The sequence below is a fragment of the Peromyscus californicus genome, unplaced genomic scaffold (genome assembly GCF_007827085.1).
Source record: "Peromyscus californicus insignis strain IS unplaced genomic scaffold, ASM782708v3 Scaffold_14__1_contigs__length_90479793_seg_2, whole genome shotgun sequence".
In the NCBI taxonomy this organism is placed as follows: Eukaryota; Metazoa; Chordata; class Mammalia; order Rodentia; family Cricetidae; genus Peromyscus; species Peromyscus californicus.
The window spans coordinates 17,789,593-17,817,284 of NW_026294436.1; the positions used below are offsets into that span (position 1 = coordinate 17,789,593).

The 27,692-nt window shown below is 48.1% G+C and overlaps 2 protein-coding genes across 5 annotated transcripts in view; one reads left to right on the forward strand and one right to left on the reverse strand.

Moving 5' to 3' along the window:
• Positions 1-1,376: 1,376 nt before the first annotated feature.
• On the forward strand, positions 1,377-20,565 carry Eif2d (eukaryotic translation initiation factor 2D). 3 transcript variants are annotated; one of them, XM_052736850.1, is made up of 15 exons: positions 1,377-1,631; positions 2,445-2,635; positions 3,931-4,014; positions 4,434-4,524; positions 5,550-5,657; positions 6,696-6,916; positions 8,450-8,567; positions 10,350-10,395; positions 11,038-11,141; positions 11,259-11,408; positions 11,734-11,823; positions 12,965-13,060; positions 14,771-14,891; positions 17,785-17,959; positions 18,049-20,565. In XM_052736850.1, exons 1-15 carry the CDS (start codon positions 1,576-1,578, stop codon positions 18,084-18,086), a joined length of 1,689 nt encoding a protein of 562 aa, XP_052592810.1. In that variant the 5' UTR covers positions 1,377-1,575; the 3' UTR covers positions 18,087-20,565. The 3 variants fall into 3 exon arrangements, with proteins under 3 accessions (XP_052592810.1, XP_052592809.1, XP_052592812.1); XM_052736849.1 differs by having other exon boundaries at positions 20,371-20,565; XM_052736852.1 differs by lacking the exon at positions 11,259-11,408 and having other exon boundaries at positions 20,371-20,565.
• Positions 20,566-25,251: 4,686 nt separating this feature from the next.
• Positions 25,252-27,692, reverse strand: part of Rassf5 (Ras association domain family member 5) — a 68,144-nt gene continuing 65,703 nt past the window's right edge. For both annotated transcript variants that reach the window (XM_052736853.1, XM_052736854.1), the window contains one exon: positions 25,252-27,445. In XM_052736853.1, coding sequence (XP_052592813.1) covers positions 27,293-27,445 — 153 coding nt within the window. In that variant the 3' untranslated portion in view covers positions 25,252-27,292. The remainder of the gene's footprint in view (positions 27,446-27,692) is intronic.

Here is a 27,692-nt window from a genome sequence, read left to right on the forward strand (position 1 = left end):
AATGCCCTCCTCTAGGCTCCTCTGCCTTTGGTTTGGGGTGGGGTGCTTCCAATAAAGCCTGGAGGATCGGAGGTGTAGAAGCTGTGGTTAGCAACTATACCCCAGTAGATGACCGGTAGAGATCACCAAGCACTTCATTGGACAGTCAATGTGAAATTCTTCTTTGTGCAACTGGGATAGTGATGATGATGATGATGATGATGATGATGATGATGGTGTTGATGATGATGATGGTCACTGTAAGGGTGCTCTGCTTGGAAGATCTGATATGCAAAACTTAGTTTAATAAAAGTTAAGTGAATGAAAAAAATAAGGTCTGGTGGTGGTGGCGCACGCCTTTAATCCCAGCACTCAGGAGGCAGAGCCAGGCGGATCTCTGTGAGTTCGAGGCCAGCCTGGGCTACCAAGTGAGTTCCAGGAAAGGCGCAAAGCTACACAGAGAAACTCTGTCTCGAAAAACCAAAAAAAAAAAAGAAGGAAAGAAAGAAATAATAAGAAGAACATGACTGCTCCTAGGTATGGTGGAGGAGAAAATTAGGTATGTGGGAGAGCATAGCCAGAGGCAGGGACATCTGGGAGAGCTCGGAGTGGTCATGACCAGATTGAGCTCCATGTGGGGAGAGGAGGAGGGGATTGGAGGGGTACTAAGTCCAGCAACCAGGAGGCTCAAAACAGAGTAAACGGAAAAGCCAGGTAACGAAAATGGTTGACTATATAAGGAAGGGCAGCCCAGCCCCTGGGCTGGAGTTTAAGGGAGGGTGAGGGTATGCCTGCCAGCAAGGCCTTGTGACTGAGCAAAGCAGGGAGAACCTGGCGCCCAGTGTCCGCTTTGATATGTTAAACAGGTGCTTCAGCCATTTGTCCCCGGTTTGAAACCTAACATTAAGCACCTCCAGGCGTTTAAATCCTTGCCCTCAGAGTACACAGTTTCTCTCGGGGAAGCCCCATCTTTTGTTATCTGACCGTGACTGGTCGCCTGGGCAAACCTGGATCCAGAGTGGAGTGTGTATTCCTATTAACTTGTAAGTTAAACATCAAGAAGGAGAAACTCCTAGCTGAAGCCTTTAGTTTACAATACCATGTAAAGATATGAACAAATAAAAGTCTTTAAGCATTAAAAAAAAAAAAAGAGCATTCAATAAAATCTGCAAGTTTAATAAAACATGAATTCAATTAACTTTGCGGATTTTAAGTGTGTGGAATAGATTGCAAGCTGGCAGTTTCTTCTCCTCGACACACGTAGAGCGGATCGGGCAGAAGGAGAGCAATGGGGCGCAGTTAACACAGACCAGGGCCCTACTGCAGACCAGCAGGCAGCCAGCAAGACCGGGAGCGGAAGTTCCGAGTCCGTCCCGCCCCGCCCGGCGTGCGTCAGTTCCGGGACTAGGGCCGGCCGGTGTGCCCGCTAGGGCTACAAATCTATGCGATCAGGTTCCTAGCCGGCTGCTTTTTGGCGCCGGGTCCTCAGCATGGCAGCCTCCAGGGTTGAGGGCTGGGGAGCTGCCACACCCTCGTTTTGCTGACCGTCCCTGGAGTCTGTGTTCTTCTTGTCTTTCCTGGGCCACCCTAGCAGACATGTTCGCTAAGGCCTTTCGGGTCAAGTCCAACACGGCCATCAAGGGATCGGACAGGTGAGGGAGAGAACGCTTTTGCTTCACCCAGAGAGGCCCCCACACGTCTAGGGGTGCACATGGAGAGGAGACCCCCAGGGAGCCAAGCAGGGACGTTGGAAACGTTTTGAGGATGAGGTGTGGGGGTATCTTTTGTCTTCCAGATGGTCTTTTGGCCAAGAAATAAAGTTTAGTCCGTGTGTAGTGGGCTCAGACTAGGTGTTGTGGAAGATGTAAAATGAGGGAATACAGGCGTCCTGTCCTTCCTCCACGGAGTTTAGAGTCCATGGGAAAACCCAGATGGAGTACCGAAAACTAAAAGTTTTGGGGGAGGGGGATGTCTTTAAGTGGTACTCCTGGCCGGAGAGCGCTGGAGTGAGGTGGCAGAGTATAAGTTGTGGTAAGGAGAGATGTTATCTGTCTTTCCAGACAGAGTCGCAGACACAGATTCCGCCTCAGGAATTTTGGAACCAGCTTTCTTTAGGCGTCATTTTTGGTGCCATAGTGGCCTTTTAATCATAAGTTGACAGATTTGCCGACTAGTCTGAGGAAGGAGTGAGGAAAGCCTGTGGGGTCGGAATGGCTGAGACTATGTGAGACTAACTTTGATTGTTCACTGAGCATCCGTGTGGAATCATAAGCCTAGAAAGTTGTGAAAATAGACGAAATAATGAGTAAGAAAGATAATAGGGATTTTGGAAGGCTGAGAACAGGGCTTATTAAACCAGGCAGTCTTTCTTCAGCCTTTATGATTTTTACAGTCATTCTGAATTTCAGTATTTATTAATGTCCGTCAAGAAGATAGTATTCATGGTGCCGATGTGCTTTCTGCAGAAGAAAACTTCGGGCGGATGTGACAGCTGCTTTTCCCACCCTTGGAACAGATCGGGTCTCTGAGTTGATCCCTGGAAAGGAAGAACTAAACGTCGTGAAGTTGTATGCTCACAAAGGGGATGCAGTGACTGTGTACATGATTGGTGGTAACCCCATCCTGTTTGAACTGGAGAAAAATTTGTACCCAACAGGTATGGAACAAGATAGAGATGCCCAGACTGGGGTCCTTGTGTAACATTTGCTACTCTGTTTATTTGGTTTGGTATTTGTTTTTGTTTCCCACTATTTACTTGCCTTCTCAGATAAAATAAACACAGAGCCGGGCAGTGGTGGCGCACGCCTTTAATCCCAGCACTCGGGAGGCAGAGCCAGGCGGATCTCTGTGAGTTCGAGGCCAGCCTGGGCTACCAAGTGAGTTCCAGGAAAAGGCGCAAAGCTACACAGAGAAACCCTGTCTCGAAAAACCAAAAAAAAAAATAAATAAATAAATAAACACAGAATTTCCCAACGCTATTCCTAAAGATCTTTTCAGACCTAGTGTTCCTAGAACTGAGCCTTTCAAGACCAGAAATTGTCATACAAGGGGTAAAAAACCAAACAAAACCTTAGAAAAATGACAATTGCAAAATTCTGTGATAAGGGGGCATGGAGAATTGGGAGAGAGCTGAGGTGTTGCAAAAGATGGAATTTCAGGGCATGTAAAAAAAAATCCTGTAAACTGCCTGTAAAAGGCAATAGAGAAAACCTAGGCTGGGGAGTGAGCTGGTTAAGGAAGCCACCCTAGCTGTGTTATTTACACACCCTCGTGGGCTGCTTCACAGTGGGTTTTCCTAGGCTCTGATTCGTCATCTAAGATTCTCTGTTGTCTTATTTATTTATTTATATTTAATAAAATCTCTGTCACAGATCTCTTTCCATAGCAGCTGACACTTACTTTGTCACTTGGGCTTTTCCTCTAAGGTTGTCTGGCTGCAGCAGTGCCATGCCGAATCCTTAGGCCTCTCCCATCTCTCTCCCCAGTTTGCTGATGTACCTGAAGACAAATACAGCCTTTTTTTTTTTTCAATCTAGGAGTTTTATGCTAATCACTGAAAATAGGATCTCAGAATATAAATGTGAGAAAGTTTCAAAATTTCTTACAGACTGGCTCTGTTTTGGGATTGATTGCTTCTGAAGTCATACCTGGAAGCCTCTTTGATTTGTGCCCCGAATTTTAGTTCACTGTGGCCATTTTCTGCTGGCAGTCCCGAAGCAACAACAGGTGCCTCCAAGTCTCAGTAGTAACCAGTTTCCTGGTGCCAGTAGGTCCCTGCTTTCGTCCTGAAGGCAGTCTCCCTGGGAAACCTCTTTTAACCTCTATAACCTTGAACTGGAGTGTTTTTGTTTCTCTTTCTGAATTCTAATTAAAGTGAGCGTGGTGCTAGGCATTCCTGGATCTGCAGTGGGCAGTGTTCGTTAAGTGTTTCCTCGGTCTCTTTTGGTACAGTGTACACACTGTGGTCCTATCCTGATCTCCTACCAGCCTTTACAACATGGCCTCTGGTACTGGAAAAACTGGTCGGGGGAGCAGGTAAGAGAATTTTTCTATGTTCCAGCTATGCCTTGAAATCTCTTCAGTAATTATCAGCCACCTTAATAAAGCTACTCATTTTTTGTGTTTATATGTTGAAAACTGTATCCACACACCCCCACCCCGTGTGTGTGTGTGTGTGTGTGTGTGTGTGTGTGTGTGTGTGTGTGTGTTGTTCCTTGTCCACTTAGCTGATTCTGTGGTTCTGGACGTCTGATTGTTTTAAGCCGTTTAGAAGTAGAGTGAAAGCAGTTTGTGGACTGCTACACGCTGTACTTAAATCAGTAGGGAACTTTAGCAGGTAGCACCTAGTGCTTCTAGTTGTGAATCCTTTGTCAATTGGATAGACATATGATAAAGTAAAGCATGAAAATGAAGTGGGAACATTAAGTAAGCTGTTACGTTTTTATTTGCTACAGATTTGATGCTGCCAGGGGTAGTGGTGCCCCGTACTGGTCTGCCCCAGGTACAGCAAGGCGACCTCTGTGCCATTGCCTTGGTGGGGAACAGGTACTGTGTCAGAGAGCTGTGCCTCGTGTGTGTGTGTGTGTGTGTGTGTGTGTGTGTGTGTGTGTGTGTGTGTGGTGTGTGTGTGGTGGGGCACAGAGGAACAGAGGTATGAGGGAGGTGGAGGAAGACGACAGCTCCCAAAACACACGGACCGAGGTCTGAAAGAAAAAATAAGTTCTTCCAGAAGAAGCAGATAGTAAATTTAGTAAATGGCAGTGGAGAGCCTGTGAATCTGGGTGTAAGATGTTTGCTGTGCGGATTTTTTTTTTTTTTTTTAATTTTTCGAGACCATGTAACAGTCCTGGCTGTCCTGGATCTCGCTCTGTAGACCAGGCTGGCCTCGAACTCAATGAGATCCACCTGCCTCTGCCTCCCAAGTGCTTAAAGGCGTGCACCACCACTACCTGGCGCTGTGCTGAATTTTAAAAAATTACTTTATAGGTAACTTCAGATTTATAGAAGAATATAAGAGATGGTGTAGAGTTCTGATGCATACCATGATTTCCAGCATTCTCAGTGGCCACATCTCTTATTACCCATTGTAGCTATCATAGATAAGGAGTGTTGTCCTATATTGGGACAATGCTGTGAACATCCTCAAGCCTTTATTTGTATCTCTGCAAATACCTGAGTACCTTTTTCCATTCAAGGGTCCAGTCTAGGACAACACATTGCACTTAGCTGTCCCTTGGACATGTGGCGTTCTCTGTCTTTCGTCATTTCCACAGTCCATCAACTGCATTGTTCTCTATGTTTTTAATGACTTGATGGGACGTGGTTTACATACGTAGTTTGCCCATCTTGAATCCACAGTCAGATGGCGTTTAGTATGTTTACAGAGCAATTGAGCCATCTCCACATGGCTACTGTCTGATTCCAGGGCCTCATGCATGCTAGGAAAGTACTTTACCATTGAACTGTTTCCCCAGCTCCTACTGCTACTTTTAAAAAGAAACCAAGACTCGTTGTATGAACAGTTCAGGGAGGAGACTCTGCCTGACCCTCATCTCTGGCTTCCTTCCTAGAGCTCCTGTAGCAATTGGAGTGGCTGCCATGTCCACAACTCAGATGCTGGCTTCAGGCCTGAAGGGAAAGGGCTTCTCTGTGCTCCACACTTATCAGGATCACTTGTGGTGGGTGCATTGTTTCTTCTATTTACAGGGAATGGGGGCGGGCAGGGATGGAGAGAACGTGAGCCTGAGATTCAGAAGTGCAAGTATTAGTCTAGGCCCATCCTCATGCAACTTGTGGACCCCAGACTTTCATCCACTTGCCAAATACATTTTTCTTGTCCATACAAGAAATAGAAACAGCTTTGGTTGTTTTCTAGGCCTGGAATTGTCCCAGACAGTTGCCCTAGACTTAGGAATTGTTGGCCCTGCCCTTCACTGTGGTGATGTACATATAGTACTAATTAGTCTGACTTTGTCCATTATGTGCATTCTAGACATCATTTGGTCCTGAGACAAGTGCTTCTGACTCCAGATCAACTGTCAGACAGCAGGATGATAACTGACTTTATGCTATTCGAGTATCATGTCTCAGAACCCTCATTATGGGACACACACTCTGGCTATAACCATCCCATTTCAGATCCACATGTCTGCCCCTTGTCTGGTTAATGTCACTCTCCCCAAACAGTAAACAGTGTTTTTCTCAAAAGCAGTAGAACTAGGTTTTCTATGGGGGATGGGCTAGGGGTAGGGAAGGTTGAGATGGGTCCTCATTACGTAGTTCAGGCTGACCTAGAACTTGAGATTCCCTGCTCTGAGCTTCCTGAATGCTAGGATTGTAGGCATATGCCACCAAGCCTGGTTCTGTAGCCCAGTGTTGTAGCCTTTTGGTGTAGGTTCATTCTTTGTATTTTCTCTTTTATGCTTTTCCTTTAGTATCTGTCTCAGGCTGACTATTAAAAATATAAGCAATCATTTCCTTGAGATAGGGAGGAAATGAACATCAGTCACATTTTACAGATGACCAAGCTGAGGCATGGGACTTCTCTGGTCCCAGAGTAGTTGAATAGAGTTGAGATGAGTGTACATCACTTGGATGTCCAGGGTACTCCTGCCTGCTGGCTCTACTGGCTTTGAATGCCTGACTGACTCTCCCCTGACCAGGGTGAGTGAGTATCGTCGCTACTGCTTGGTGTTTCTAACATCAGATTTTTCCAGGAAATCTGGAGACAAGTCCTCTCCACCTGCCATTGCCCCATTGGCAGTGAATCCCACAGATAGCAATGAAGAGAAGGTGGACCTTGGTCTGCATGGAAACCTGAGCAGCCTGACCCTGGAGGGAGAGGAGGAGAATAGGAAGGTTCATCACCCAGAAGCCTCTGAAGACACCAGTTCCGGAGCCCTGAGCCAGGATTCCCAGGATGGCAAGCCCCTTCAAGGTGTGGCTTTGGGAGTGGAAAGCCCATACCTGTCCTTCAGATTAGAATGCGTTGATGCTCTGGGAGAGGAGCACAGGACCCTCATATGGGGTCATGCAATAGTTTTGTACTCCTTACATAATCATGCCCCTAGGCGCCTGTCTGTCTGTCACATAGTTTCCAGCTGTGAGTCCCTAGGGCTCCTGGTTCTGACTTCTCTGAATGGATGTTCTTGGCTGGGTGACACTATAGATTTGGTCCTTCCTGTCGAGCTAACCCTTACAGGATCAGTGTTCAAAATCTAGAATGGGCCAGTGAGATGACTCAGCAGGCCATGGGGCCAGTGAGATGACTCAGCAGGCAACAGGGAGCCAGTGAGATGACTCAGCAGGCAACAGGGGGCCAGTGAGATGACTCAGCAGGCCATGGGGCCAGTGAGATGACTCAGCAGGCCATGGGGCCAGTGAGATGACTCAGCAGGCAACAGGGAGCCAGTGAGATGACTCAGCAGGCAACAGAGGGCCAGTGAGATGACTCAGCAGGCAACAGGGAGCCAGTGAGATGACTCAGCAGGCAACAGGGGGCCAGTGAGATGACTCAGCAGGCAACAGAGGGCCAGTGAGATGACTCAGCAGGCCATGGGGCCAGTGAGTTGACTCAGCAGGCAACAGAGGGCCAGTGAGATGACTCAGCAGGCAACAGGGGGCCAGTGAGATGACTCAGCAGGCAACAGGGAGCCAGTGAGATGACTCAGCAGGCAACAGGGGGCCAGTGAGATGACTCAGCAGGCAACAGAGGGCCAGTGAGTTGACTCAGCAGGCCATGGGGCCAGTGAGATGACTCAGCAGGCCATGGGGCCAGTGAGATGACTCAGCAGGCCATGGGGCCAGTGAGTTGACTCAGCAGGCCATGGGGCCAGTGAGATGACTCAGCAGGCAACAGGGAGCCAGTGAGATGACTCAGCAGGCAACAGAGGGCCAGTGAGATGACTCAGCAGGCCATGGGGCCAGTGAGATGACTCAGCAGGCCATGGGGCCAGTGAGTTGACTCAGCAGGCCATGGGGCCAGTGAGATGACTCAGCAGGCAACAGGGGCCAGTGAGATGACTCAGCAGGCAATGGGGGGGGCAGTGAGATGACTCAGCAGGCAATGGGGGGGGCAGTGAGATGACTCAGCAGGCCATGGGGGGCCAGTGAGATGACTCAGCAGGCAACAGGGAGCCAGTGAGATGACTCAGCAGGCAACAGGGGCCAGTGAGATGACTCAGCAGGTAAAAGCACTTGCCCTGCAAACCTGACCACCTGAGTTCAATCCCTGGAACAGCCCATGGTAAAGGGAGAGAACTGACTCCTGAAACCTGTCCTCGGATTTCCATACATGCTGTAGTATGTGAGCACACAAACACACACACACTTTTTAGAAGTCTGCAGCTTGGGAGCGTTGGTGCCTAGTGATGGGCTCCATTTGAGCCAAGGTAATGAGAGAGAGACAGAGTTTGCAGTGCCCAGGCAATGTGGGAGCCTCAGGAAGGGTGTGGTTTTCTTTTCCTTGCAGAGCAAATGGATGAGCTGTTACATCAATGCTTCCTGCATGCCCTGAAGAGTCGAGTCAAGAAAGCTGACCTCCCTTTGCTCACCAGCACTCTCCTTGGCAGTCACATGTTCTCTTGCTGGTATGGAAGGCACTGCTGGGGGGGGGGGGGGCTGCAGATAAGGCCCCACTGTTGTTCTTGGTGGTAAAGCAAGGCAGGAGTGCTGGGGGCTGGTTGAGTGACATGCTGTTCGAAGGACAGAGCGGAAAGTTGATCTGGCAGGTAAATTAGGTTCTTGGCTTTAAAACCTTCAGTTTTATCCAGGGAAAGGATACTAACGTTGAAAGTCCCAAGAGTCTCCGGCTGCTGTTTCTGCCAAGGTGCTTCTGGGCTGTCCCAGGAGTCAGGTACCATGGCATGCACTGCGAGAGTCCTCGAACAGCCTTAGTCAAGGAGTTTCCTGTACTGTTCCACCCTTCCCACTTAGGAATAGTGGTGCGTGGAGGAGAGTAGGGATGAAGCCCACCCCACTGAGAATATAGCCATTAGGAAAGGGAGTACTGACTTTGAAGACGGAGCCATCAAGGTTCAGCCGACACCTCGTTAGCATATTTAACCAAGGCAAATTGCAAGTAGTCACAGGGTTTTTCTGAGCCCAGATGTCTGATACTTCCAGGACTACTGTAAAATTGCACAGCCTGGCATATACCAAGCACCTGTTACTACTGTAAGAGCAGGGTCTTTTCTGCATACCCCATCACCTGGTACTGTGGCTCACACCACTTAAGAGGCTGAGGTAAGAAGATAGCAGTGAATCCAAGGCTAGCATGGGCTGGTGAGTGAGTTCCAGATCAGCCTGGGTTACAGTGAGACTTTTGGGGGTGGAGGAAGAGCAAAACCACCCCATACACATACACACACACAGTCTGCTCTCTCTCACAGAGGGTGGTGTGCTCCTGAGACTCTTGCTGTATTTTGAAAGTGGTAATTAATCCAACTCTTTCTGTCTACACACGGCCTTAAGGCACCAGGGCAGCTGAGGCATTGGGATCCTTGGTAATTTGTCATGCCGATGCTGAGTTGCAGGTGACTGGAAACAGTGTTCCAGGATTTTCTCTAGGCAGGCACTAGATTGGAGTAGGTTCTAGAACAGTCCCCCTGACAGTCACACTGCTGTTGAAAGTCAGGTTTTGAGAAGAAGTTCCTGAGGAGAGGGAGGAGTCACAGTTTTCATTAGGAACCTCTATCCCCAGTTCCCCTAAAACTGCTTTCGGGCAGGCATCAGTGGACTGCAGAGAACCACATGGTAAATAATGGAGTCTTTCCAGGCCGTGTGCACTGTTTCAGGTCCTCTGCCATTGTGCACTCATGTGACCAAAGACGACAGATAGTGATGGGTGTGGCTGGGTTAGTCAGGCTCCAGAGCGCAGTTTGCTGAACTCTGGTATGGACCTGCCTTCCTCGGTGTGAGCTGGCTGTTGTGAGGTTCACTTTGAAGTGGAACTTCTGGGGCCATAGGAGATTCTCTGGTTTGAGAGGACTCTAAAGCTATGTCTGATTACAATAGTCACTAATCACATGTGGCCAATTAAGTTTAAATTAAAGTTTAAAATTCAGGTCCCCAACCTCACCATCTCAGTCGGTACATTTCAAATGTTTCACAGCACATGGATGACTAGTGGTTACCATAGTAGACACCACGGACAGAAATCCCATTGCCACAACAGTGCTGTTACTGGATAGTTCTGACTCAGAGTATCCCGTACTCTGTATCTTCCCTGGTACCACACCTGGGCAGAGGGCTCCAGAATGGTGGCCTCTCTGACTCTGGGGTAGGGAAAGACGGCTGAGGAAGAGGTTACTTTAGTCAGGCAGGTACCAACATTTACTGATTGGTTTAACTCGCCTTTTTATCTGTCCTAGCCCCGAAGGACAGCAGCTGGATATAAAGAAGTCAAGCTATAAAAAGGTAAGAGCCTGCACCTTCTTTGCATGTCTATAGAGTCATGTAGGAATACACTTGCGATAAGATGGATATGGGAAGCCCTGTAGACAGGGCTCAGGCTAGAACTAATGGGCCTTTTGATTCTAGGCGTAATGGGGAGTAATGAAACTCTCCTTGGGCCAAGGCACCTGGTCCCCTCTCCTCTGTGGCCCCTTTCTATCTGATTAGAGTCTAACAGACTTCATCAGTTAGTTCAGCAGCTTCTTTTTTAAAGTTATTTTTATTTTTAATTATGTATAGATGCATGAGTGCTGGTGCTAGAGGAGGCCAGAAGCCTCTGGAGCTGGAGTTACATGTAGTTGTGAGCCATTGAACATGGGTGCTGGGAATCAAACTTGGGTCCTCTGCAAGAGCAGTGTGAGCCCTTAGGCACTGAGCCGTCTCTCCAGCCCCCAGTGTGAGCTCCTAGGCACTGAGCCGTCTCTCCAGCCCTCTAGTTGCTCCTTGTTCCCCAGCTTGCCGGAGTGTGTGTGGTCTTTTGGTTCTTAGTCTAATGGCAGCAAACACTGGGTCACAGTGCTCCAGTCCCCACCTCGCACCGGGCCTGGCCCTCCTGGGTGTTCAATGAGGAGTCAGTGAAGTCCCTATGCTGGCTTCTCTCCCCAGCTCTCTAAGTTTCTGCAGCACATGCAGCAGGAACAGATTGTCCAGGTCAAGGAGCTGAGCAAAGGGGTGGAGAGCATTGTGGCTGTGGACTGGAGGCACCCGAGGTGAGTGCGGGGCCTGTCACTGCAGCTCAGTTGGTTTGGGGACACTGGGCCACAGATGGGGGGCTGCCAAGGCACTGGTGTAACATGTGCTTTTTCTTTTCTTCTGCTGGGTTTTAGGATCACATCCTTTGTCATCCCCGAGCCTTCCCTGACTTCCCAGACTGTCCAGGAGGGTAGCAGGGAACAGCCCTATCACCCTCCAGATATAAAATCCCTCTACTGTGTCCCAGCCAACATGACCCAGCTCTTCCAGGAGTCTGGCCACAAGTGAGTTTTGGAGAGCAGCCCTTTTCTGCCTACATGGTGTCCGCCTGCCCTTTCCTCTCACCTGAGTGGTGTTTTCCTGGGACTGGAAACCTGCTCTGCCCATCTCCCTTCTTCTAAATGCAGTGTCACAGCGCTCTCCCTGGGATGGCCTTTTGGGTTAGGTAATTGAGGGAGTAGGCCTCTCTCTCTCTGCAGATGGACTTCATGTAGCCTGGCTTGCCTCCCTCAGGAAAAGAAGAGAAAGGCGAGAGCCGAAGAAAGAGCCCTGCTGAGCAGGGGGTCTGAATGGACAGCTTGGACTAACTTCTGGTTACTTCTCTTCTAGGAAGGGGAGCACCCTTGAGGGCGGTGAGGTCCGCAGGATCGTCATTGACTATGCCAAGAGGAACAGCCTGGTGGATGCAGACAACAGGAAGTAAGTGGGCACCGAGAATGGAGCTGTCTTCTCAGGTCTTTGTTTCTGCAAACAGACATTAATTAAAGGCTGCAGGAAGCGGGCTGGCAAGGTAGTTCAGGGAGTAAAGGAGGCACTTGCTCCCCGGCCTGACTGCCTGAGTTCAACCCTCGGGACCCACATGGTAGAGAGAGAAGCAACTCGTGCAAACTGCTCCCCGTGTACACTTACCATTGTGCACTTGCAGACCCACGCAGAGACACATGCATAAATAAATGAAATGACGTTAAAAACAAAGGATGGGAAGGATTCTGGATTGGAGAATAGACGATCACAGCAGCTTAGAAATAGGCAAATGCAGTGTTTGCAAACCATGGGCTGTGGACACGGGCTGTCACCTAGGGGCTTAGGTCGATCACATGCTGTCCAAATGGACCATAAGCTGAGTACACACATCTCACACACGTCCACCACTGATGTTCAAGTGCATAGGGCTGTTGTCAGGAAAAAATGCAACCTTGAAAAAGTATTTACTCAAAGTCATTGTGGCTTTTTGGTGTGATTTTTTCTATTTCTAAATGGGTCCAGGTGGCATGCTAACAGGTAAGAGTTGCACTGATGTTTTTCTTTCCTAGACATCCTCATGACTAGAGAGAGACCCACACACTGATATAGTGCCCCACTTTAAAAAAAGTTTTTGTTTATTTATTTTAAATTACTATTTATTTTGTGGTGTAGGGAACAGAACCCATGGCTTCTAGAAAGCTCGGTGTACACTCTACCACCACACCTCCAGCCCTAAGTTGTTACCACTTTAACTATATGTGCCCTGGGGGTATTACATAACAGCTTAGTCCATGTATACATTATACTGACTATAGCATTTAGAATTTACATTCTTCCCTCCTTACTAGCCTGCTGACTGAGATGAAGCCTTGAAAGATATGGCCCCATAGCAGAACCAAGCCAGAAATCCCGGTGACTCCTTCCCACATTTCTTCCACCATTTGCTTCTTCTCTTTGCCCTCCCATCCTTTACTGCCTGGTGTCCTCTGGTCCCACAGCGGGGTGATCCTGGATGGCACAGGGTACGCAGGTGATGGGTGCTATCACTTGGGAACGGTTGAATCTTAAGTTGCCTTAATGCTCTTTTCCTCTTTAGTCTGGTGAAATTGGATCCTATCTTATGTGACTGCATCTTAGAGAAAAATGAACAGCACTCGGTCATGAGGCTTCCGTGGGACTGTCTCCTGACCAGGTAATAGGCCTGGCGATCCCTTTCAACTCTCCTGCACTGCTGCCCTTAGTATCTACCACAGAACTCCAGAACGGTCACTGATGTCAGCCTGGGCCTGTGGCTGCAGCACTGGCGCTTGAGTTCAGCTCTCCAGTACCCACAGAGAAGCCAGGTGTGGCGGCATCTGTCTGAACCTCAGTGCTGGGGAACAGAGACAGGTTGGAGGTCATTGGCCTGCCAGCTCAGCCAGGCTGATGAGCTTCAGGTACAATGACAGATTCTGTCTCAAAGACTAAGTCAGAGGGTGATTGAGGAGCCCCAAACTGACCTCTAGACCCCACATGCAGACATCTACGCCAACAAGTACATACTCTACCCACATGTACAGACTGTCACTATTTTAGTTTGTGACTTTCTTTCCATAAGCATAGGCTTGACAGAGAGAAAAACATTAATTAAAAATAAGAACTTCAGCCGGGCGGTGGTGGCGCACGCCTTTAATCCCAGCACTCGGGAGGCAGAGCCAGGCGGATCTCTGTGAGTTCGAGGCCAGCCTGGGCTACCAAGTGAGTTCCAGGAAAGGCGCAAAGCTACACAGAGAAACCCTGTCTCGAAAAACCAAAAAAAAAAAAAAAAAAAAAAAAAAGAACTTCAGTAAAAAAACCACTTAAGCTGGGGAGTTGTCTTCAGAGGAAACATTCTTGACACGTTTTTCCTGTAGAACCACAGCTGAAAATAGTCATATTGGGATCCAGCAAACTGTAGCTCACACTAACTCTAGCCTGTTACATGTTTATGTGAGTTTTATTGGAACACAGCCTTATCTTTGGGGTGCTGTGTACTATGATGGCAGAGTTGAGCTGGCTTTCCTGTTAGTTTGTTTTTGAGACAAGCTTCACTGAGTAGCTTGGCCATGTATTTGCGCCTCTGGGTGCTGGGTTTAGGCATGAGCTACTGTAGACTTGAGTGTCCTACAAAAGATACATTGTTATTATTACAGGTTACCGGGGAGATGGCTCAGTGGGTAAAGCCCTTACCTCACAAGCCTCTGCACCTGAGTCCAAGTCCTCAGAACCCAGGTGACGTCAGGCACACCTCTGTGATCCCTGTCCTCTTATGATGAGATAGGGACAGACACAAGAGTCCCTGGAGACTTGTGGGTCAGATAACCTTGTGTATGCAGCTGGGGAAACCAAAGGGGCCGAGTTCCAAAGAGGGCAGGAGTTGAGGACTGCCTCCTGAGATTGTCCTTTGACCTTCACACATGCACAGTGCTGTGCAGGTGCCTGCCCTCATTCACAGGAGCACACACAAACATATACATGCATTGCTGGACCATGTGAGAGATGTGAGCAGTAAGATGTGAGCAGTATTGGAGGCAGTAAGCTGGGAAGGTACACTTTTGAGACAGGGAGTATCCTCCACAAGGCAGACTGCAGATTCCCAGGAGGCCAAGCAAGTGGAGAGTTTCCAGGCACCCAAGTCACTGTTGATTCCTTCCCTGGATCAGTGGATGTCAACCTTGGCTACACTTTGGGGAAGCTTTGAGACATTGGTCTGTGGTTCATTGGTCTGTAGTTCAGCTCTCCACGTGATCTCAATGCTTCTGACCTGCAGCCAGATTGCAAATACGTGTGCCTCGAACACTTGCACTCGGTGCTCATGGTAGCAGAATGCAGAGAGATGCTGGCTGTTGCCTTGATCTGTTTATAACTGGAACTCTCATTTTAGGTGTTTGCAAAATATGCAGCCTGCCTACCAAGTGACGTTTCCTGGACAGGAGCCCATTCTGAAGAAAGGGAAACTCAGTCCGATTGACATCACCCTTGCCCAGAAGGCTTATAATAAAAAGGTAATTTAAAAACCACTGGGGCAGTGGCTGTGACTCAGTGCCAGAGCATTTGCGTCCCTGTGCTAAGGCCCTGGGTTCCATCACTACCACCACCCAAAAAAGATCCAGTGTTTGAGAATGGTGACTTAGTTTCCCTGCTGAGTTCTAGTTTCCTGGTATGATTGGAGGCATTTGGATTGGACAGCCCGTGCTGTGTGCCTGCATTGGCCCTGGGTGAGGGGTATCATTAAACACTTCCTCCTGTCCTCTGGGGGTTTCTTCTAAGAAACTTGCTAGAGCCTGTTTCAGAAGAGAACGTATTTTAGTTTGAGTTTTTCCTTGGTACTGCTTCATAGGCCTTCGTCTCTTCCACAATCTACCTCTTGGGCCTTGCTCAATGAAAGTAACTTGTCAAAATTTGCTGAAGGAACTGTGTTGAGCTTGGCAACACAAAGTTGTAGGGAACAAATGATAACTGCCTTCAAAATGTATAGAATGCTGTCCCCTGCAAAAGAAGTGTCCTTGTTCTGCATATGTAGAGGAGAAGGACAGGTAGGAACTCTGAGAACATAGGCTTGGGCTCAGAACAGAGAACTATGCCGAGTGTGTGGTTCTGGGCCCAGGCTTTGGAATTCCAGTGTGGCCTTTTCTCATTTCTTGACCTTGAGCACCTGCTGAACTTCTTCGTGCCTCAGGTCCCTTCTGTGAGGAAAGGAGGTAATACTTGCCCTCTACTTCAGTGACCAAATGAGGGCTGTGTGTAGGCTCAGCACTCAGCACTCAGCAGTCCCTAAATGAGAACCTGCTATGGTAACCTTAATTAGCAACAGTTACCTGCCAGACAGCATACCACACACCTATGTATATATTAAGCACAAAACTTTTTTTTTTTTTTTTTCCAGACAGGGTTTCTCTGTGTACTTTTGGTTCCTGTCCTGGATCTCACTCTATATAGACCAGGCTGGCCTCGAACTCACAGAGATCCACCTGGCTCTGCCTCCTGAGTGCTGGGATTAAAGGCGTGCGCCACCACCACCTGACAGCACAAATCTTTTATTAATAATAGACCGTCCAAAGATGAAGTTGGTGTTGCATGAAATGATGAGTTCTTCTCCGGAGCTCTGCAAGCAAAGATTTTTGTGACCACTTGTGGAGAGATAGAGCCAGGGTCTCAGGGAGGAAACTGGCTTTCTGATGTGACCTCTAAAGCCTCGTAGAGTCTAAGATTGTGTATGCAGTCCTTGCAAGCGTAAGGCTTTTTAAAGACGTTGTAGAGAGCAGCCCCTCCCGGCCACAGGATGGTGCTCCTTTCTCATCTTGAAGAGCTACCAAAGGAGGACCGTCACTTACATATTTATTTTTAATTTCGTGTGTTGTGGGTGTTTTGCCTCATGCATGTCTGTATGCTGTGTTTGGCCTGGTGCCTGTGGAGGCTAGAAGAGGGTGTCAGATCCCCTAAGACTGGAGTTACAGACAGTTGGGAGCTGCCATGTAGGTGCTGGGGACTGAACCCGAGTCCTTTGGAAGAGCAGTCGATGTTCTTAATCACAGAGCTATCTCCAGCCCTGGACTGTGATTTTTATAGCTTTTAAAAAAGGATTTATTTATTTCTATTTTGTGTGTATGGGTTTTTCATCTGCATGCAAGTCTGGATACCACAGGTATGCAGTTCCCATAGAGGCCAGAAGAGGGTGTTAGATTCCCCCAGGGAATTGGAGTTAGAGGGTTTTGAGCTGTCATGTGGGTACAGGGAATTGAACTTAAGCTTCTCTGGAAGAGCAGTAAGTGCTGCTAACCATTGAGCCATCTCTCCAGCCCTAATTGTGATTTAAAAAAAAAAAGCTTTCCTTTTTGTCCTGAAGTCCCATTCTTCTCATTTGTTGCTAATAATGGAAAAGTGCCATGTTTTTGACTAGCTATGTGACTTGAACTGTTGTCAGGTACATAATATTTTATTATCATCATCAACAACATCATCATCATTATTGGGGCTGGGAGGGGGAGCATGCATGGGACAGCGCATGTATGGGGGTCAGAAGTCAACTTAGTGGCGTTGGCTCTCTCCATCTACCTTTTGTGGCTCCCGGGCACTGGACCCAGGCTATCAGGTTTGTGCAGCAAGCACCTCTACCCGCTGGGCCATCTCACCAGCTGCTTCTGCTTTCATGTTTAGAACAGCCCTTATCTTGCAGGGCCTGGTGGTACCTGCCTCTGATCCCAGCATTCAGGAAACAGAGGCAGGTGGATTTCTGTGAGTTAGAGGCTAGCCTGGTCTACATAGAGAATTTGAAGCCAACCAGAGACATAGTTGAGACCCTGTCTTTAAAAACGAAAAAGAAAAAGAAAACAGCGTCCTTAACCTTTAGAGATACATACTGCAATATTTATGTAGGAAAAGATCTGAAGTGTAGGAGGATTTGCTGTAAAGTAATCCAGGAGCCATAAACCCAGTAAGTAGACAACTGTTGAAAGTGGTAATGAGTGTGTAGGAGTCCATCACACTCTTGTACTTTTTTGGTGTTTTGTTTTGAGATTGGGTCTCATTATGTAGCCTTGGCTGGCCTAGAACTTGGTATATGTAATCCAGGCTGGCCTTAAAACTCTAACTCACAGAGATTCATCCGCCTCAGCCTCCTGAGTGCTGGGATTAAAGGTGTGTACCACCATGCTTGGCACCATACAATTGTACTATTTTATTTACGTTTTAAGTTTTCCATGGTTAAAAAACCCTTGAATTACATGTTATAGGTCGAATAGAGTATCTCTTAATACATATAGTGGATGAGATGGACAGAAAGGCCTCAGGGTTACAGGGATAGAGAACCATCAGGGAACATGGGTGAGGTGGCTGCCAAAAGGCCCTTTAGAGGAGAGTGTGTGCCATAAACACCCACCACCAGCTTCCTGTCCCCAGGTGACTGTGGTCCGGAACTTGGAGATCTATGGTCTTGATCCGTGCTCGGTGGCCACCACTCTCCAGCAGCGATGTCAGGCCAGCACCATCGTCTCTCCTGCCCCTGGGGCCAAAGACAGTGTGCAGGTGCAGATCCAAGGAAACCAGATCCACCACCTTGGCCAGCTGTTGCTTGGTGAGTATCCCTGCTGACGAGATGCTTGGGATGGCTTGGCAAGGATCTCGCGGCACTCACTAGAGTGAGTATCATACCTCTGTCTATAGTCTTCACAGAGTTCCACTTCACAGTGGTGCAAAAATGACGGATTCCAGGGAAACTGTACTTCAGATTTTGAAGTTTGAACTCTCCCAGAACTAGCATTGGCTAGACAGTCTGTGGAGATGCTAGGTAGTAGCAAGAGCCCCTCCCCTGTCAGTCATGTGATCAAGGGGGGAACAACCAGAATGCCACACTATGCTGAGCCACTTAGCTAAGGTGCCCTCCACTTTAGCTGGACTATGTGCCTTTTCAACTTACCATATTTCCTCTCTCTCTTTTTAATAATTAAAAGAATTACATGTGTATGGGTGTTTTGCCTGCATGTATGTCTGTGCACTACGTGTGTGCCTGGTGCCCTCAGGAGCCAGAAGAGGGCATCGGAGCCTCTGAAACTGGAGTTGTAGATGTGAGCTGCAGTTGTGAGCTGCCATGTGGATTCTGGGAATTGAAAACCAGATCCTCTGGAAGAGCAGCAAATGCTCTACCTGCCGAGCCATCTCTCCAGCCCCTCGGTTCACCATATTTTCAACTCACAATGGGTGTATAAGGGGACATAACTCCATCAAGAAATAACAGTCTATGTATTTACGTGCACACACACACTTCAGTTTATAGCAGTGAGCAGGAGATGAAGCCAGTGTTTGAACCAGACCTTTGGCCCTTCCCAGAACCCCTGCTCTCTCCATCAGGCATATTCTTAGCTTTCCTCCTGGTTTCCCCTCCTAGCCGTCATGTGGTGAGTGCCCGGCCATGCCCGGTGTTCAGCTGGGCTGCAGAGGGCATCTCCTTGGTTATAACTGTGCTCCAGAGAGACTCAGTACCTTGCCTGGAGCTCACCTGACTCTTGAGTACTGTAGCTGGGCTCTGAGTCTTTTTATTTTTCAGAGCCATAGTTCTTTTGATTCTCTCTGGGTCTGTAGCCTCTACTTTGTCCTTCACTGAAGCCCTGCTCCACATTCCGCCTGGCTTACCTTTCTAAACTAACTGGAATCCCATCACTGTCCTAGAAGGCCTTCTGTCTTATCCATGCCTTCAGGAGCAAGCTCCTGAGTTTGAGGACACGCCCCTCCCAGCCTGCCCTGTTTTTCCTGCAGCCTCTCTCCCCAGCTCCCTGACATCCTAATGGCATCCCAGCCAGTTTCCTGCTGTTCCCCCCCACACACGGGCCGCTTGACATCTACCTGCCTGTACCTGCCTGTTCCCTTGTCTTGTGTGCCCCGCCCCCCATATCCCTGGCCTGTCTGTCCTCACAGGTTCACTGGCACAGCTCAGGGGCAATGCCCATTTCCCTTTGAACGTGATAAAAATTACTAGTATTAGTGCTCCTCAGCTGTGTTGATAGTTCTGGTTAGTGTCTGGAGCTTGGCTAATTTTTTTCTCTAATGTCTGAACCCTCTGCAAAATAGAACTTGGGATAGACCTTGCCTTTCCCATGCCTGTCTCACACTCAAGAGACTGGCATGTAGCACATGCTCAGTAAGTAGCGTTATCTCATGGCCTATGACAGTCCACAGCAATTCCCTTCCAAAATTGAGCTCCTTTATGTGGAGAGCCGCATGTGGTGGAATGGGACTAAGAAGAGACAGAAGAAAATAGATGAACAGACACCTGAGCAGACACCCACCTTCTCTCTTAGAACATCTTGATGAGCGGCTCTCACTGTGGGTTGTGACCACCTGGGGGAGAACAACCCTTTCACAGGGTGGCCTAAGAGCATCGGAAAACACAGATTTACGATGTGGTTTATAACAGTAGCAAAATTACAGTCAGGAAGGAGCGGTGAAAATAATTTCATAGTTGGGGGTCACCACAACATGAGAAACTGTATTTTGTTTGTTTGTTTTTATTTTGGTTTTTCAAAACAGGGTTTCTCTGTGTAGTCCCAGAACTTGCTCTGTAGACCAGGCTGGCCTCGAACTCAGAGATCTGCCTGCCTCTGCCTCCCACGTGCTGGGATTAAAGGTGTGCATCACCACTACCCATCTGAGGAACTGTATTAAAGGGTCATAGCATTAGGAAGTTTGAGAACCACTGATCTAGATGATAGCTAGCAGGATATAAATGACCAAAATACATTGTCCAACTACTGTGTGTGGTAAATGGTCCATCCTAGGTGTCACCAGACACCGGTGAGCTTGAACAGGACATAGAAGGCAGGTCATGTGTTGGCAATGATTGTAATAGCTCCTTGGCAGCAGGGATGAGCACAGGGGTTTAGTGGACAGTGCAGGGCAGAAGGTTACAGGGCCCAAGGGACATGGAAAGCAGGGAGGGGCAGGAGGGACTTGAGACCAGGCGTGGCTGAAGGTTTTCTTTTTGGATTGTAGAAGAGTATCGGCTCCCGGGAAAATACATCCAAGGCCTAGAAAAGGCCCCCAAACCTGGCAAGAAGTGACAGACCCATTTTATGCAGTGGATCCCATGGGAACTCAGGTTCTGAGCTGGTAATTGATATAAGCATTTTCAACTTTTGCAAATAAAAACTGTAATTCTTTTACATAAAGCTTTTATTCTAATCTAAATCTGAATGGCCTTATCCTTCACTTAGTGAGAATGTTCACGTGGTTTCTGTGATTTAGTTCATGCCCTGTGTAAGAGGCAGGGCAGCCCATCTGAAGTGCAGCAGGTAGAGCCCTCCTGTTTCTAAAGCCTCTCCATCAGACAGACCAGCTTCCTACTTAGTGCTCCTGTGACCTAATTAACCTCCTAGGCCTGCCAGCTCCTTGGTGTCTCTGTAGGGTTAGGCCCATAGAAAACAGCCTGGCTCTTCTCTGCCCTCAGTCCCAGCAACAGAAAGAATGAACTCAGCAGCATTCAGCCAGTAGACGTGAGAACAATGAAAACAGAACACGGTTCCTATGTGACCGTGCTTCTTCCCCAGCTGGGTACAGCTGCCACCCACGGCCAAGTCTGTGATGTAACTCCAGGATGGGAGCTTTGAAGTAGTGACGTCTTAGACAAGTGCCTTCATTAGCCCCAGCTTCTGAAGCTTGGTTTCCAGGAAGGGCTGTTCGGTCAGTCTTCAGAGGACTCAGGAAGAGGAGCTGTGTTCATCTGAGTACAGAGGAGTCACTGGATGTCAGAAGTAGTTGACCTGTAGCTTCTGTTCCACCTTGGGCTGTGCAGGTCATTTGTGAATCTAGAGCTCTCCGTGTGAATAGGAGTTAGAGCTGTGCAATTGTAAACTCCTTAAGAGTTCCTGGATTTTACCATTAAGAGAGAACTACCTTTTTTCCTTCTCATCCTTTTAAAAACTGAGATAAAAGAGGCTTTCTCGTGTACTGTCTACCAAATCACCCGTTTTTTTAAACGTGGAAAGAAAGAAAGGGGTGGGTGTAAAAATGTGTGACAACTCCCACCTCTTGCTGTGACACCAAGAACAGGCCTTTCACTTGGACAGTCCACGTCTTACCGCCACTAACCCTCTCTCTACCAGCATCCATGTACGGAACCTGGAATGCCTTCTAGAAGCCAACCCTGGCAGGATCCTGTTACAACAAAGCCTTTGTAGAGACGCGTCCGCTCCTGAGGGGTGGAGTATGTGCAGCGCTAACACATGTCCCCTGCATGCATACAGATGACATGCAGCACTGTGCTGTGTTCTCACAGGCCTCATCTGTCCTGCATGCCCATGGAAAGCAGTGCTGCAGAAATTGATGATGTCCCTGCTAAAGGCACAAAGCCTGTAAGGGGATCTGCCCTTCACTGTGGTTCAGCCAGCACCCTGCCATGGCGGTGTGCTGTCCAGGCCTGTGCCGGGGTGTTTTTTCCAGGAATAGTGATACATTGGCACTGAATCATCGTCCTTTCTCCTCTGTGAATGGCGTGTAGATGCGGAAGAGGGTGGAGCAGAGCCAGACCATGGAATGGATTCTCTCTGTGCTAAGCCAAATAATCCATATCAAGGTCAGACTTTGAACTTACAATGCCATGCCACAGTGAAAGGAGTCCAGTGAGAAGCAGAAAGGGCCTCTTTCCCATGCCCTTCTGGTAGGTGGACAGAGCTTACAGATATACAGTGATTAGCTGAGTTTTCTTAGGTTTTTTTTTGCGGGGGAGGGGAGCACTTACATCCTATCCCTGTCTTCCCTTAGCCCCTCTTATAGCTCCCCTTCCTCTCTCTCACCTCTTTTTTAATTGCTTGTGTGTGTGCACATGATGTGAGTATTAGAACAAACGTATAATTCAGTCTGCTCCACTTGTTCAGTGTTACTTGAATGTATGATTTCAGGGTTGACCACCAGGTGTTGGCTAGCCAATTACAGGGCTCATCCCTGGGGAAGACTGTTTCTCCCACTCTTAACATTACTTAGTTGATTTAGTTCTTTGTCTAGCAGTGGGGCCCCATGAGATCCCCCCTTCCATGTTGGTGTTGTCCGTGTTCAGGTCTTGTTTTAGGCTGCCATGCTGTTGAGATCCTGTGACCAAAACTTCTGTCATTTCTAGGAGACACAACCTCACAGCAGAGTCCCTGGTCTTCTGACTCTTACAGTATTCTACCCCTCTTCTGTAACGTTTCCTGGGCTTTTGTGTTTCTTGATTTTTGTTTTGTTTTGTTTTTTGAGACAAGGTCTCACTTTGTAGCCCTGGTTGGCCTGGAACTTGCTTTGTAGACCAGGGTGGCTTTGAACTCACAGAGATCCCAGGCTCTGCCTCCCGAGTGCTGGGATGCACCACCATACTGGGCTAGGTGCAGGGGTTTGGGTGTAGCTGTAGCAGCTGGTGATGGTGTCCTGTGGTCAGTTGTTCTCTGCAGCTGCGGTTTTCTGTCGAGGTCTTTGTTAAAAAGGGGTGTTTCTTTGATGATGGGTAGGAGCTACACTTCCCTGTGGGTATAAGGGTAAGTAGTTAGGGTGCAGTTGGGAATTCTGTTGGTCTAGTAAAGTAGCAAGAGAAGGTTCTCCTTTAAGATCTCTGACCTCACTAGCCCTGGGGAGTTGGCCAGATTTTCAGCACCAGACATGCATTCCTCTTGTTGAGCGGGCCTTAAGTCAAGCAGTTGGTTACACCAAATAAGAGTGCCACTATTGTACCCTTAGGGATATTTGCCATGCTGGTTGTTATGGTTCATAGGTATCACAGCTGGGTAGGACTGTTGGCTGCTTCCCTCCCTTGGAAGCTTGAATAGCCCCCTAACCTGTCCAGTTTTACTTTCATGGTTTTTGGTTTCTGCAGTTACTCCAGATCATGTATTCACTTCTGAAGATTTGGAGCTGGGAACCACGGATGAGCGAGAGCACGTGATGTTTGTCTTTCTGGATGTGGGTTACTACTTACTGCAATCTTTTCTAGTTCCATCCATTTACCTGCAAAGTTCATGGTTTCACTTTTCTTTACAGCTGAATAGTATTCCACAGTGTATTAGAGTATATCTACCTCGTTTTCCTTATCCATCTGTCAGCTGAAGACATTTAGGCTGTTTCCATTTCCTAGCTGTTGTAAACAGAGCACCAGTGGACATGGCCGAACACCTATCTGTGGAGTAGGATGTGGAGTCTTTTGGCCATTGCCAACGAGTGGTACAGCTGGACAATATGGTAGATTTATTTTTGGTTTTTTGAAGATTCTCCACACTGATTTCCAGAGTGGGTGAACCAGTTTGCGATCCCATCAACAGTGATTGAGAATGTCCTCTTCCTCACGTTCTTTCCAGTATTTGTTGGCCAATTTGACTGGCAAAAAAAAAAAAAAAATACAAATCCTGATTTGTATTTCCCTAAATGAACATATTTTGAAATATTTCTTAGCCATTTTTATTTTTTTGAGAAATCTCTATTTAGTTTCTTAGTCCATTTTTTTGAATGGGTTGTTTGCTCTTTTGACTTTTTGAGTTCTTTGTATTTTCTGGATTTAATCCTCTGTCGGATATATAGCTGGCAAAGACTCTTTCCATCTATGGGCTTTCTCTTCACTTGATTGATTTCCCGAACTGTTGGCTCTCATTTCTGGACCAGTGTAGTCCTTCTTCAGGAAGGCCTTTTCCTACAGCTCCATCCTGTAGGATACTGCCTGTTTCTTCCAGCAGTTTCCATCTGTCAGGTTTCACAGTTAGGTCGTTGGTCCATTTGGAGTTAGTTTTTGTACAAGAGGATGGAGTCAGGTGGTAGGAGGTAAGTCTAGGTGGATGGGCCACATGTCTGTCCTGGCCAAAGCCTGGAGGTTGGAGTCTCTGTGGCAGGGGTGACCAGACTAGGCTGGTCCACTGGATGTGGGACTCGGGCTGGGTCTGGGGACTGGGCGTGGTGCATGGAGTAAGGGATTAGGCAGACCCACCTGGCCGGACCCTGGCATAAGATGTGCGGGACCAGGCTGGCCACAGAGGTTAGATGTCAAAAATTTAAAGTTAATTCTTTAAGATTTTTGATTGTAAGCCAGGTGTAGTGGCACACACCTTTAATCCCAGCACATAGGAGGCAGAGGCAGGTGGATCTGAGTTTGAGGGCAGCCAGGTGCTACATAGAGAGACCCCATCTCACACACACACACAAAATTGTGTGTCCATGTGTGAGTACACATGCCACAGCACACATGGAGAGGTCAGAAGAAAACTTGAAAGAGTCAGTTCTCTCCCTTCACCATGTGAGTTTCAAGGTCAAACTCGGGAGGACAGGCTTGGCAGGAACACCTTTACCTCTAAGCCACCTCATCAGTCCTGTGATTGGCTGATTTTAAGGATGTCTGGTGGAGAGGGGCAGAGCCCTGCAGCCTGTAGGCTCCATGTAGTGCGTGGTACATGAGCATCACTGGAAGTCGGCAGTGATCTCTCTAGGTAACTTACATGGCCTTTTCCTGTGATCCAAAGATCCTTCTTTGCTGGAAATCAGAGGGTGCCCAAATGAGGGCTGCTTGGTACCAGCTCAGCCCCCTCACAGCTGGAGTCACCAGTGACACGTTGACATCTTAGTCTTAAATAATTCCAGAACAGAGCTGGTACTTACCTTTGAAGTCAGAAAGCCCCTGCTCTGTTCTGACTCAACACGTGCTTTGCTCTAAGCCCCCTTCCCTCCCCAGCACTAGGGAGACGGAAAAGAGGCAGTACCCTCCATGTGTGGACAGTTTTCTCAAAAGCATCTGGATAGTAGTCTGTATTCCCAACTTACTGTAGAAGAGAACTTGGCTCCGCCAAGCAGTGTTCCTAGTGTTGCAGAGCCCTTCCCCACAGCTCGGTTCCCCAAGATGAAGTTCAGTGAGGATGTTTCCATCACAAATTGTTTTTGCAGTAAGCTTTTATTAATCATTAAAAAACATATATAAGAAAGACATTTAGAAAGAAAATCTTTTCAAAACGAACACCCACGGAGCAACACAACCATAGAAGGCACCACCAGCAGTTACAGCCAGCTCTGGGGCTGAAGGAACGTGACCTCCCCAGAGTCGCAGCCTCAGTAGAGGCCCTGAGTCCAACTGTGCTTAAAGTCTGAATTTCACTATTATTTTCTGAATAAACACCTTTTCTTCATATATAGCTATATGCCTCTATGTGTATATACACATATATATATATATATTTGCATATATATACATGACTTTTTTTTCTTCTCAAAAATAAAATAGCCATCCATGGAGGGAGGCTCTCAGCAGCATTCACAGTGTTTGCAGCAGGAGCCATGCCTTCTCCTAATGCTGCAGACATGCAGGATGGAGGGAGTGACTTTCTACCTGCCCCTGTCATACACAGGAGGGAGGGACGCCATAAAGCTGAGCAGGAGATGGCGGACAGCCAGGGTTGACGGCATGCACGGCCTCAGGGTTGCTAGCTCATGTTGCTTTGGCAGCTCTGGAGAAGACTGAATGACAAGGACTCAGCATTCCTCTGGGACAGGAGCGGTGTAGGCTGGCCTGAGCTGGGGAGGGAAATTTTGAGGCTATACTTAGAAGTTTAGGCTTAAAACAACCCAAGGGGTGTGGAAGGGCAAGGCAACAAGAAAATGTCTCTTCTGGAGGCTAGATTGGAGCACCGGCCTGCTTTGAAAAGGACAAGATTTCCCCCTCTGTATTGAGTGTCCTTGCAGTCCTGGGTAATTTGTTTTCAGTTTGAACTAGTCAAAGAGCTGGAGTCATAATCTGATGCTGTCAGTGTGGTTTAATAATATCACATCTTCGAAATCAGAGCCTGATCAGGAAGCTTGATGGCAAAGAGGTGTGTGATCATCACCCTGTACTTTGAGGAATCCCCTGTCCTTATCTCTACACCACCACTGTCCACTTCCTGCCAGGGTCAAGCCAGCAGGAGAGCTGTAAGCAAACATGCCCTGCTCTTCTCTCGGAAAACAAAAAGGCACTGAAGTCACCAGGGAGGTTTGCTGACTGCTGTGCTGTAGCAGCCCACGCTTTGCAACAGAAAGAACCCTCCCACTGTGTGTAGTCAAGGCTGCTACTCCAGCTGGAGAGGATGGAGGCCGAGCTGGAGGCCTGCGGAGTAGACCCAGGAGTCCAGGCCCCCACTGCTTCCTAGTTGCAGGCAGGCTGTAGACAGCTTGGATGTGCTTCTCTGCAGGACTTCCCGGTGACTCAGCAGGAGACTAAAATTGTTAAGTGGCCAGTTTCCCTTTGGTAGAGACCCGTGAGGACAACAACATTAAACTCGAAGTCTAACATAACAAACATAGTCGGACAAAGACATGCTGAAATACCACACAGATGGATGGATTTGCCTTTGGGTTTTCATGTGCACAGGCCGTGGGGTGACAGACGGGGCCTGGTCCGGGCTGTAGCCTCTGACATCTCAGGCTAACCCTGAGTGTCTAGTCCTAGTGAAGAGGAGGCACCTGGGGCAAGGAGGGCAGTCCTTTCATGAGCATTTCCTGCTTTCAAGGACATCGCCGAATGAATATCCCATATTGGACCCATAAATAAAGACACTATGGTGGCAAGGAAGAGGAACTGAAGAACTAAATCCAGAGAAGGAACACAGGGCTCTAAAACCTTTCTTTGCTTTTTGCCGGCTGGTGTGATTGGTTGGAGTTTGGTGACCAGAGAGGCAACTATTTGGTTTGTGAAAGGCCAGCAGATTGAGCAGGAGAAACTGTTCGTTCCTTGAGTTCTGATCCAGACGGAACCTCTCCAGAGTCATGGCGCGGTGGGTTGGCAGGAATCGAACCCTGCACAGACACTTTGTGGAAGAGACTTTGTGCCACATCTGTTAACTGCTGGGCAGGCACAGGTGGACCCAGAGGTGTCTTGAAAATAAGTGTCTGTTGCAAAATAATAAAATAAATCGGAGGGCACTGAGGACAGGAAAGAGGCTGGTTACCCAGGCTTCCCTTGCGACTCTCGTAACGCCTCCTCCAGTTTCTGCCGGAATTGGTTGTACTTTTTCTGCACTTGGTGGATTTTGTCCTGCTCCTCTTTTTCCAGGATAGTTAGGAAGTTCTGGAGTTCAGGAATGGAAAAGGCGTCCCACTGTGAGGCAGGGAAGAGGAGGCGGAGAGAAGAAGGGGAAATGGTTAGAAGGTGGCATGACCCAAGGGCCCTGCCGCTGTCTCCGGTTTACATCAGTGAGCTGGCCCCACACTCTTTGAATACGCAGGTACCATGAATGGCATCTGTACTATACACGACGTCACATCAGCCACAAACTGTCAAATCCCGGCACTCATGGAGATCCTAGTCCACACGCCCTGTTTTTATGGGAAGGCAGCAGCAGCTG

What these genes read in the sequence shown, in the direction of transcription:
- Eif2d (XM_052736849.1), top strand. Translation starts at nt 1,576, where the DNA reads ATGTTCGCTAAGGCCTTTCGGGTCAAGTCCAACACGGCCATCAAGGGA. An exon ending in GGATGGCAAGCCCCTTCAAG is followed by an intron (nt 6,917 to 8,449) that starts GTGTGGCTTTGG and finishes TTTTCCTTGCAG; the next exon opens with AGCAAATGGATGAGCTGTTA. An exon ending in AGAAGGCTTATAATAAAAAG is followed by an intron (nt 14,892 to 17,784) that starts GTAATTTAAAAA and finishes TCCTGTCCCCAG; the next exon opens with GTGACTGTGGTCCGGAACTT.